This window comes from Heterodontus francisci, chromosome 14 (genome assembly GCF_036365525.1).
Source record: "Heterodontus francisci isolate sHetFra1 chromosome 14, sHetFra1.hap1, whole genome shotgun sequence".
NCBI classification, from domain to species: domain Eukaryota; kingdom Metazoa; phylum Chordata; class Chondrichthyes; order Heterodontiformes; family Heterodontidae; genus Heterodontus; species Heterodontus francisci.
Window position 1 is genome coordinate 60270948 of NC_090384.1, and position 12454 is coordinate 60283401.

General features: G+C 37.6%; 1 protein-coding gene across 9 annotated transcripts in view; it reads right to left on the reverse strand.

Moving 5' to 3' along the window:
- Positions 1–557: 557 nt before the first annotated feature.
- pde3b (phosphodiesterase 3B) overlaps positions 558–12454 on the reverse strand; it is a 272093-nt gene continuing 260196 nt past the window's right edge. For 6 of the 9 annotated variants that reach the window (XM_068046307.1, XM_068046305.1, XM_068046302.1 and 3 more), the window contains 5 exons: positions 11937–12136; positions 7188–7391; positions 6197–6361; positions 5612–5870; positions 558–3432 (listed from right to left, as the gene is read on the reverse strand). In XM_068046307.1, coding sequence (XP_067902408.1) covers positions 3188–3432; positions 5612–5870; positions 6197–6361; positions 7188–7391; positions 11937–12136 — 1073 coding nt within the window. In that variant the 3' untranslated portion in view covers positions 558–3187. The remainder of the gene's footprint in view (positions 3433–5611; positions 5871–6196; positions 6362–7187; positions 7392–11936; positions 12137–12454) is intronic. The other 3 variants (XM_068046306.1, XM_068046304.1, XM_068046310.1) reach the window with 2 other exon arrangements.

The window sequence follows — 12454 nt, forward strand, 5'->3', positions numbered from 1 at the left end:
CTTCACAATCCACTGACCACCTCTCGGTGCTTACCCATTGTCTCTCAAGACAAGGAGGAGGAGGAAGAAGAAGAAGAAGAAGAAGGAGGAGGAAGAAGAAGAAAGAAGGAGGAAGAAGGTGGGGCAGGACAAAAAATGTCAGTGAAGTGATGCAAGTCACTATAAATGTCTGGAAGCAACAAATAAAACTTTCAGCAGCTTGAGGAAAACTTCTCTATGCTATGATGCTGATATACTTAAGCAGCAGAGATTCTGAACTGAAAACAAAAATAAATAACAAATAAACACTTTTCGTGTACAGAAGGTGACGCATTTGCTGAAGACATAGGAAAACTAATTAATTCTGGCCATCATGAGGTTTTGGCTTGAAGGATGGTATCATCACACACAGAATATGGCATTGATTACTTTTCCTTTGTGGAATTATGGCAATTTTAATCTTAAAAAAGTGGAAACTGAAGAAATGAAGTTAGCAAATTATAAAACTCTAATAAGTTAAACTGTCAATATAATTAAATTGATATTTTTAAAAAAACATTCATTGGAAGGTGTGGACCAGTAACATTTACCAAATAAATGGAAAAATAACAAAATGAAATGTTAAAAAATGCAACTTGCTACCAAATGTTCGTGTTCTAATACGTATAAGCTAATGCAAACTGAATTCCAATAATGTACTGTTAACTAAATTTACTAAGTAAAAGTGAGGAATTACACCAATACACGCCCTTGACAGCTGGTAGATTACCTCAGTTTCTGAACCCCTTGAAGAAATAATTATCTTTTTAAAAGTAAAAAGGGAAGTAAAAATTAAACCGAAAGTATACAAAATACTCTACGAAGTTAGAAAAAATGTATTTCCAGAGCTAGAACTACTTTAGGAAACATAAGGCAAGAAAATAGCGCAAAAATTACCGTATAACTATTGGTTTAAAAAATGCTGTAAGTTAACCACTGGAGAGACAGTATTTAAAAAAAAAATCACTCAAAACAATTATAAAAGTTAGGTACTAATTTATAGAACAAATAGCTTGCTCTAACTATTGATAAATATAAAACAGAAGACGTAGCAGTTTTCTTTACTAAACTATTGTCTGAAAAATAAGTGTGTTTGCCTGGTCACATTTTAAAAATTAGTATTTAAACACAATCAAGACTCAAAATGGTTAAATACCAAGACTGTCTACTAGACAGACATTGTTACTAACATCTGACACGGCAAAAAAACAATGTGCACGTGTGTGTGTGAATATATACACACACACACACACACAATAAGCATTTTAATGGAATAAATTACATACAGTATGTGCTGTTAGGAGGTGTTCATATTTTTAAACATTTAGTGCACAGCTAACAAAAGATTTGACAACCATAGTTGGAGCAGTTTGCTTAACTTTTTCTTCCTTTGCCAATCAAGTACAGTACCATTATACAGTACTTCCCCCTTGTTCTATCTATACTACTAGTCACTGGGGTGGTTCAGTCTGTTATGGAACATGCATATTAGTGGTACATTGACTTTAAGATTTCTGATCCATTACAGACAATAGGATCAAGAGCTTGGCATTCACTGTATGACCAATATGACAACTTGAGGTTTAGTGCGTTAATATCGTAAGTGGCTGTGAAAAGGCACACAAACACGATGTTGCAGAAATTAAGGAACAATAAAATGCTTCTATGGCTATCAGAGGCCTTATTCCTGCTCAGTGATGAATTGAAATCTCTTACTATCATATGGCATTTGCAGTCCCTCTATTTACATCATCTGCTCTAGGTATAAAATGCATTCAGATACAATCCATTATCAATACAAACATTTTCAGATGAATTTATCCTTTTTATATTGTCGGCATCTGCCTATGCATAATTGAAAACACTTGTCTGGTATTAAAAAAGGTGCACAACTGTTCCAGTAGCTATTTGTACAGTCTGCATAAGAAAATTACATACCTGCAGCCTAAACTAACTTACAAATATTGTGTAAGAGCTGTACATGCATCTTCTTTGCAACCACCTTTAAACTGGATGAGCTTACAAATAAATAGTTCTGAGTAGGTACGATGCTCTTGTGGAATGTCTGGAATTTCTACTGTGGAAAAAAAAAACTATACTATACAATATGACATACTCCATCATATTGAAATCATATTGGCAAGTATTTTACTATTTTTTAAGGTATACTGATTGCAATACACAGTAACCTTTCAGCTTCATGATGTGCAATAATCAACTCATATTACTAGCAATGTGGATACATAAGTGAGGAAGTTTGTGTATGGTATGTAACATGAAAGACCAGAAGAACTTACCAAACAAAAATTGACTTAAAATAAGTGTTAACTATGTCAATTGTTGTTTCTTTCAGCCTGCATAACTTCAATGGCATTGCTTCATGTATCTTAGCGTGGATCCTGAGTTGCAGTGAAAAAAACTATAACACATTGAAAATCCCTTCATCATTAATATTACTCCTCTGTTCTAGTACAGAACAATTATATGATGTTCGGGCAAACTGAAATGCTTGGCCACTGTGCATTTCTGGTTACTTCCAACACAAAAAAGGCAAAACCAAACAAGGCAAATTGTACATTAAAAGGCATCAGAAAAATGATGCAGCTAGAATTTTTAGTCACTCTAACATTCTTTTCTGCAGTCATATAATGAGATAAGTTACCTGTATTAAAACAGATACTTTCAGAGAGAAAAAAAATCAGGGGCCCTTACAACAAGGCTCTTTACTGCAGTGCTCCATTCTGAATTGCTACAGGCACAATCCTCAATTTTCAAGTCCATCTGCTATAGATGCTGGACATCTGATGCATGCCTAAAATCCACCTTTCTCCTTACTAACGGAAAATGGTAAACTTTCAGTTCACTTTGGTAACAGCAGTTGCTAAGCTGAAGTTTTTGCAACATCCTCCAATACCACATGGAAACTGAGCACTCTTTATTCTGCAAGGCAGTATCAACATGAAAACATTTGGACACCACAGGGCACAAAGGGCTTTGTTTCATGGTATACTCGAATCTTCCCATGGGTGAAAGTGCATATCGGAGTGGGATCCTACTGAGCGCCAGGATCCTCTCACAGTATTAAGGCCTTTTAACAAAGAAGTAAATCAGTCTCTGGTGTCAGCACAGTGAGGCTTTAGTATGTTTTTTTATTTAGCACTGCATCTTCTCAGCATTGTTTCTCCTCCCCTTGTTGCCTCTCCTCCTCTTCATCTGCTTCTTCAATTACCTGGATTTCATCTGAAGTTTGAGGTAAGGATGAGTTATCGGTTTGTTGTATATTTAGCTCAGACTTGCATTGCTGTTCATGCTCCTCCTCTTCAATAACTTTCTTCCACAGGTTATGATTTTCTGTTAGGTGGTGCATAATCTGGCAGAAGATTCTCCGCCTTCCTTTTCTCTTCCCCCTTTGCCCTATAAATCAAAAGGAGTACATTAGAAATGTTTTGCTTTTTTGCAGTCACTGTTTTTAGAGATACAGCACTGAAACAGGCCCTTCGGCCCACCGAGTCTGTGCCGACCATCAACCACCCATTTATACTAATCCTACACTAATCCCATATTCCTACCACATCCCCACCTGTCCCTATATATTTCCCTACCACCTACCTATACTAGGGGCAATTTATAATGGCCAATTAACCTATCAACCTGCAAGTCTTTGGCATGTGGGAGGAAACCGGAGCACCCGGAGGAAACCCACGCAGACACAGGGAGAACTTGCAAACTCCGCACAGGCAGTACCCAGAATCGAACCCGGTCCCTGGAGCTGTGAGGCTGCGGTGCTAACCACTGCGCCACTGTGCCGCCCCCGCCACTGTGCCGCCAACCAATTTGGAGTATCTTGATCTATCCTTGATCTTTATGTCGTCATTGTCGACAGGAATAGTGCCGGAAGACTGGAAGATAGCAAATGTTGTCCCCTTGTTCAAGAAGGGGAGTAGAGACAGCCCTGGTAATTATAGACCTGTGAGCCTTACTTCGGTTGTGGGTAAAATGTTGGAAAAGGTTTTAAGAGACAGGATTTATAATCATCTTGAAAAGAATAAGTTCATTAGCGATAGTCAGCACGGTTTTGTGACGGGTAGGTCGTGCCTCACAAACCTTATTGAGTTTTTCGAGAAGGTGACCAAACAGGTGGATGAGGGTAAAGCAGTGGATGTGTTGTGTATGGATTTCAGTAAGGCGTTTGATAAGGTTTCCCATGGTAGGCTATTTTAGAAAATACGGAAGTATGGGGTTGAAGGTGATTTAGAGCTTTGGATCAGAAATTGGCTAGCTGAAAGAAGATGGTGGTTGATGGCAAATGTTCATCCTGGAGTTTAGTTACTAGTGGTGTACCGCAAGGATCTGTTTTGGGGCCACTGCTGTTTGTCATTTTTATAAATGGCCTGGAAGAGGGTGTAGAAGGGTGGGTTAGTAAATTTGCGGATGACACTAAGGTCGGTGGAGTTGTGGATAGTGCCGAAGGATGTTGTAGGGTACAGAGGGACATAGATAGGCTGCAGAGCTGGGCTGAGAGATGGCAAATGGAGTTTAATGCGGAAAAGTGCGAGGTGATTCACTTTGGAAGGAGTAACAGGAATGCAGAGTACTGGGCTAATGGGAAGATTCTTGGTAGTGTAGATGAACAGAGAGATCTTGGTGTCCAGGTGCATAAATCCCTGAAGGTTGCTACCCAGGTTAATAGAGCTGTTAAGAAGGCATATGGTGTGTTAGCTTTTATTAGTAGGGGGATCGAGTTTCGGAGCCACGAGGTCATGCTGCAGCTGTACAAAACTCTGGTGAGACCGCACCTGGAGTATTGTGTGCAGTTCTGGTCACCGCATTATAGGAAGGATGTGGAAGCTATGGAAAGGGTGCAGGGGAGATTTACTAGGATGTTGCCTGGTATGGAGGGAAGGTCTTACGAGGAAAGGCTGAGGGACTTGAGGTTGTTTTCGTTGGAGAGAAGGAGGAGGAGAGGTGACTTAATAGAGACATATAGGATAATCAGAGGGTTAGATAGGGTGGATAGTGAAAGTCTTTTTCCTCGGATGGTGATGGCAAACACGAGGGGACATAGCTTTAAGTTGAGGGGTGATAGATATAGGACAGATGTCAGAGGTAGTTTCTTTACTCAGAGAGTAGTAGGGGCGTGGAACGCCCTGCCTGCAACAGTAGTAGACTCGCCAACTTTAAGGGCATTTAAGTGGTCATTGGATAGACATATGGATGAAAATGGAATAGTGTAGGTCAGATGGTTTCACAGGTCGGCGCAACATCGAGGGCTGAAGGGCCTGTACTGCGCTGTAATGTTCTAATTCTAATATTTTATAGGTATTTTACAGGTTCATTATTCTTGATTTACTTTCAACCGAAGTAGACTCCATTCAACTTTATTTGGAACAATTACAAACAGCCTGCTTTAGAAGTTCTGTAAACAGTAACACCCACACAAAAATGTGCTTTTCTCAGTGCATTTGAAACAACAGGTTCTTAATATAATGCAGTTCCTGCCAGGTAAATGAAGCTGAAGCCTTATTTGTCACATAAGGAAACGTTGTTATTTATATTTACTAGCACAGAAATTTTTTTCAGATAAAACATTTACTTGTTGGAAGATCAAGATCCTCGTCATCAATTTCATCTTCAGTTTCGAAATCTTCCATATCATCGTCATCCTCACCACATTCTGGATCAATATCATCGTCATCCACCCATTGACCTGGTAGTAATCCTGCAGCAGCGTAGGAATTACACAGAGGACCTACAATATGTGTAATGAAAGATTCCTGCAGCTTAGCCAACTGAGGTGAAGAGCGGTCCATGAAAGGGCTAATTGGTAACCCAAGACTTGCTTCTTCATCTCCCTGTATAACAAAATAATGTCAGAAATCCTCCAATATCAAATCATCAGTGCTTTACTTTCACAACAGAACTTACTATAAATTTCATGGAGAGAGAAATAATCTGTAAACTATTCCTAATCTACTTGCATTAGATGTACCACAGTGGCCCAAGTACATTATAAATGCAGAATATGGAAGATAAATGTCTGATAATCGTGAAGTACAATAATACATAATGAATTCTGATAATCCATTTCGGATGTTATGTCACTTGTAAAGAAGATAAGCCCTATGCTTCACAACATCTAACATACATTTTCTTGGAGAGAAAAAAAAGCAACTGAAACCTGTTCATAGAATTCATTGACAATGCCTTCGGTCCACTGTAGATGCAACTCCCTCATCTTTGCAGGACCATTGATATCAGCCAGTTTTATGCACACTTGGCACACTAACAGACGATCGTTCTCATTGGTCCAATCAATTCCTGGATTGTTGACTTCATTTACCTGCTTTGAGACAGCAAACAATGCCAGTATAACTTTACACAGTTAGAATTTATCACTGCATTCCCAAATGTAAAATTTTACAGCAATTTTACACTAGTAGCCAGGATCATGTGGAGCAAGATAATTTTATTTAGAATTTGGTCTTAATGTAATTGTCACCAATTAGAAAAATGTTATTAACATAGTCCCAATATTCTAGCGAGTAAAGACAACACCTGGTATAGGTGCAGAGCATGCAGAGTAGATGGTCCCAGGTTCAATTCCTGTTCTGTACTGAGTTAAATGTTCTCAGTTGAGGCAGCAGTAAGAGCACTACAAAAAGCCTTAGGACCATTGAGAAGGAGAAATCAGCCAGAGATTCCACTTCTAATCACTATCCAGTCCTGTCCCACTGTGTATGTGGATAGTGAACAAGGAAAGGATTTGACTCAGCATTTCTAACCTCCTACAGGCAAATATTCTAGCAAAACTCATAAGTTCAGACATGAAAAACAGCCATTTCACAAGAGAAGGCTGATGACAAACAATGATCAACAGCGATAACGCGTGCCCCCAAAATAGATAGGGAGGAAAGGGAGTCAAGATTGGCAAAACAGAAGAGAACATCCATTTTTCCAATGAGATTTGAAACTCAATTTATGCATTTTGCATTTGCACTGTTATCAACATATTCCCTTTTGTTCTGATCTGACTTGCCAAAGTTGAAGAAAATGCACTTACAATTACTAAATATGTCAAATAAAAGACATGGCTATTTTGTTTCTTGTAGTGGTCACTTATGCCATAACTATGATGCTTGATTAGCAGGCAACTGCCCTGCTTTACAAACCTTGGAGTTAAACTCAGCAAGGAAGTCAAAATGTTTTTTCAAATCAGTAGCAAGGATTGCTTCAATCACCAAGAAACGAAAACGTTTGAACTCAACATGATCTAGATTTGCCAAGAAGTTGAACTCTGAACGGGACATAAACAAGTTCCATGCAGCAGCAGAATGATGATTCTCCAAGACAGATCTGTCATTATAAAGGACAGCCTAGAAAGTATTGAAAGAATAATATTTTACAACTACTGAAAAATCTATCACTCAAAATATAACTATCAACAACAGCAAACATTTTAAATTGTGGCTTCAAATACCATACTCCAATATCAAGAGAATGTTCTAGTATTACAATGCAAATATAGACTAGCAGCTTGGAAAGGAATCTGTGAAGCAGCATTTTATTCAAGTTATGAAATCAGTTAGTAAACTCATCAGAATCTACATGTTTAATAAAATGTATTGACAGCATTGAAGTCTTTTGTCTCTGTAATTTCCAATTACAGCACTTCCAACTATTTTTCACTCTCACTTGGCCTAAGGGAATGTCTGCCATTTCATTTTCTCTTCTCCTTGCCCACGCAACTTTAGTGAGGTCTTTTCGTCACTGGTGGTACATAATAAAAATTAACCTATCTTACACATAATCAGATCTCAAACACAAATGGTCATTTATAAGGCATTACCTGTTATCAGCCTCTGCTACTAATCATACTACAACTCATACTTCTCACAGAATTTAAACTTGTTTACTTGGAAAACTCAAAATGGCTGAGAACTGCCAAAATAAATAATAAACTTTTATTCTGTAGTATAGCCATATATAATGTTTGTAAATTAGATTTTTCTTTAAATTATTCATTATAATGCACAGAAAAAGGCAGAAATACGCCTCTTAACAATGAATGCTTCTAAGCTTTAGAGGGAAAAACTTTCAACACAACACTCAGCCCCAACTGTTCTGAACTAGTTTTCAATATTTTATTTTTAATTAAAAGAACAGATTCAACAGATGCTGAAAAAAAGACATTGCAAATATAAGATATATCCCAGGCATAAGTAGGAGATTGGCTAAATTGAAGTGCAGATTTGTGATATAGGCAGAATCCTGTAAACGTTGACCTATTTTCAGTTAAACACATGGCCCTATCAATTGCCATATTCAGCAAGATGTGGCTTGGAATTGTAAATGTGACTTTACAGAAAAATTACAGAACATAATAAAATGTTAAAAGTACAACATTTTGTTATGAAGATTCCTTTAAATTCAAGGGACAGAATGTATCAATGTAAGTCACACTAGAATGACTGAGCTGCAAGGCATCAATTGTATCACTGCATAAGATGAACACAACTTTTTTTATTTTTGTGCCTAAAATGAACATTGTTGAAGATTTGGAAGTACCCTTTAAGATCAGTTTGGTAACATTAACTGAAACTCCAGTATTAGAATGGTAAACCAAGATACCACAAAAATATCAGTAATTAACTTGGACATCAACCCTGGTTGTCAATAATTTTTCATAAAAATTAGTAAATCTGAAGAATTAAAAAACCCCAAATAGTACTTTGCTGACAAATCTGTATAAATTAACCATGCTTTCTAATTCATCCATAATACTGCTGCTTTGTGGTCAACTGCCATATTCCATGCAGATAATGTCATGAATAACTGACAGTTAAAGAAATGATTCAAAGTATTTGCAATTCGTATTATAACTAAGTTTATAATTTCACCAAATTCAAAAGCGTAGTAGCATTCAACAGTACATTGCAAAGATGTTTTACTAAAAGTCACTAAACACTGAGGATCTGACTGCCCTGAAGCCAGATTATATCAATATTGGCGTGGAAAAAAATAAAGACTGAATGCTATACATCTGTGGTTGGACACAGAAATCAATATCGTTTTGAAGAACCTTCAAACAGAATGTAAAATTTGAATGCAACCTTGGGGAGATGGTGGCATAGTGGTAATGTCACTGGACTAGTAATCCAGAGGCCCAGGTCCCGTGGGGGCACGGGTTCAAATTGCACCATGGCAGCTGGTGGAATTTAAATTTAATTACTTAATTAAATTCAATTAATTAATACAAATCTGGAATTGAAAGTCAGAACACCATCACCAATTGTAATTAAAACCCATCTGGTTCCCTAATGTCCTTTAGGGAAGGAAATCTGCCATCCTTACCTAGTCTGGCCTACATGTGACTCCAGGCCCACAGCAATGTCGTTGACTCTTTACTGACCTCTGAAATGGCCTAGCAAGCCACTCAGTTCAAGGGCAATTAGGGATGGGCAACAAATGCTGGCTTTGCCAGCGGCACCCACATCCATGAAAGAATGAAAAAGAAGTGATAGGTGTTCGCAAAAGAATTGTTCATGTTTAATGTATGAACCTTAGTAAATTTTGTATGACACAAGACATGCATTAGCTTGAATTATTAAGATCAAAATCCAGAACTGTTCAAAACTTAATTGATGAACATGTTATTTTCCCTGAGGATATTTACACCATCTGCCGTGTTTACATTTTATTCTCAAAGTACGATATATTAATGACCTTATTGGATTACTGAGTTCTTTCAACTGCTTGGCTAAAATTCATTGTTGTATTGACCCTATAGGTAATGAAAGGCTTCATCAGCTTTTACAAAATACGCCTCATCTATTATGTCAGCTAAAAACTGATTTCTGCAAAATATTTGTCAAGTAACAGAGCAAACAAAAACACTATGGCCTTGATCTTGTGGTCAGTGGCAAAATGACAGCATTCACTGCTGACCTTGAAGAAAGCTGCACAGAAAGATCTAGCAATCTCTGTGGCATGAATTTCACCTGTTACAAGTTTAGTTTGATTCTGGCACCAACTATAGGGGATCTCCTGCGTCCAGCAACAATTATGTCATCAAGCAAGCTAAGCAGTCAATCACAATGAACAATTCTCACAGGGAGCAAACCAGAAAGTTAAATGCACTGATTATCCTTCACTTTTTAATCATTTTACAGAGAGCAAAAGAAAGATTGGGATATACACATGGGATTCAGGCAAAAGCTGAAATATAAACAAATTTTAAAAAATTAGATGATAAAGCTTTGAAATTTATCATAATGGAGAAATTTGACATTCGACAAGTATAAAGTTTGTTTTTCAAGGCCAGAGAGGTTGTTCAGTAGTAATTATGACTTAGTAAATCTTAAAAATCCAGTTACACATCATTCAACAAAGTAAAATCTTTTGAAGGCTTTTTACAGTGAGATCAGAGCATAAAATGCAGATGATCTAGTCAACTCAAGTGATTTCTCAAGATCTTCACCTGAGGGGACTTCAACAGTGCAGCCTGTGGAGCAGCAGGGCAACACAGATAACTTCTGGATTTCCACAGTTAACAGAATATATGCAAATGCCAGAAGTGGCTGTCAGTGCCACAGTTGTAATGATGGCAAACACTGATAGTTTCGCCATCATTACAACCAGAAAAATTGGGCCTATATCTTGGTTCAGCATGCTCTTTAAAATAAGCCATTATTGGTCATTTTGATGAATGCCATTGCAGTACTCAGAAGGTTAGTTACAAATCCCATGTAGATAATTACAAAAAGAGCAATGAAGTCCACTGGCTCAGACCTTAAGCACTCCATCTGAAACATCTAAGACTGTATTTCGATCTTTGATTGTCAAATTCATTTGATTAAATCTAGCCAAATAAAACTAACCAGGAAACATTTTACTTTATATTTGTAAGCTACATAATGGCCAAAAACAAATAAATGCATTATTACATGTCCACTTCATAGTATCTTATTCACAGGCTGCACCAAACTTAAAGCTCCTGAAAGTCAGGTGCAATAAAGCTATTTTATAAACATGTCATCTCAAAACAATGTCGTCTGTTATATGACTTTGCTGTGTGTGCAGACAGTGTGATATGTTATTATAGAAACCTACAGGACAGAAAGAGCCATTCAGCTGGCTCCTGGAAAGACTGGTCATGCGCAGTCGACCTATTGTCTGTAACCCTGCAAGTTCCTGATCCTTAAATACCTGTCCAACTCCCTATTAAAATTTATAGAATCAGCTTCCACTATCTTTTCAGGTATAGAGTTTCAGATTCCAACAACTGAGTGAAAAAAAACTGTCCTCATCTCCCCTCTAGATCTTTTGCCAATGATTTTGAATCTACCTTTGAAAGTTAGAACAACTTGCTGTTGTCAACTAAAATCATTTTTCAGTAAAGCATGCCACACTGATAAAAGTGAATTACATAGGATGTGCTGTAGTGAAACGTATCTGAAGCTGAAATGAATTAATAACTCACAACCTACTAATAAAAATATCAGTGCAGAGAAACTGAGGGCCTGCAGAGGCATACTTCAGCAAGGAGACAATGGCTTAAGAAGGGGAGGGGAGATATTGGGCAAGAAAATAACAGGAAAAAACACCTCCACTCATCCTGCTACAAATGTCTGGAGCTTTGTACCCAGCAGGACAAGACTCAAACTTATTGCGAGGGGACAATGTCACCACTGAACCTCACTGCCTACATGTGCAAAACGTCCAATTCTCATAAGTGGCAAGCTTGAATTAAACTGATTTAATTGCCCACCAGAAAAAGGCTTGAGCAAAGACCCTGACTAACTCTAACATTCTGTACTGACTTAGCAACAGTCAAGCCTTTGGTGTGGTCAGAAATGCTTCACTGCGACGATTTAATCAAGTAATTCCTATTATAACCATGCTTAATCAAATCCACTTACTTGAGGTGCATTTGTTGCTACTAAGAATGCATTTGTACGCCCAGGATGATCATAATCATGCATGGCAGCCGCAACGTAAAGTGCCATTAACTCCAGAGCTGGGATGTTTGATGCAAGGCAGTTATAGTTGTCATCAGAAATGGCACAACTTCTGGAAAAGAGATAGGCAACCCGGACTGGTGATATTCCACTGTCAGAATCTAAGAAATATTGAATGTTTAAAGATTATGTTAAGGATGTCACATTATCTGACCAGGTCACACAGAGGAAAAAGATTCTGAATAAGCTTCCTAGACAAGTTCACAGTAATTTCTGTGGTTATTTGTAATGATTGAAATCCAGTACACTTTATAAATCATAAAGTACATTTTGATCATCTTATCAAATTGGTTGACGACAAGATGAAAGTTGTCACAATAGTTATCTCAATCTGAATAATTTTTCAGAATCGCTGCTGTAAACGGATGAAGCAATCATGAAGGGGTAAAAATGAAAATGATACGTTGCTGAATCTAGCC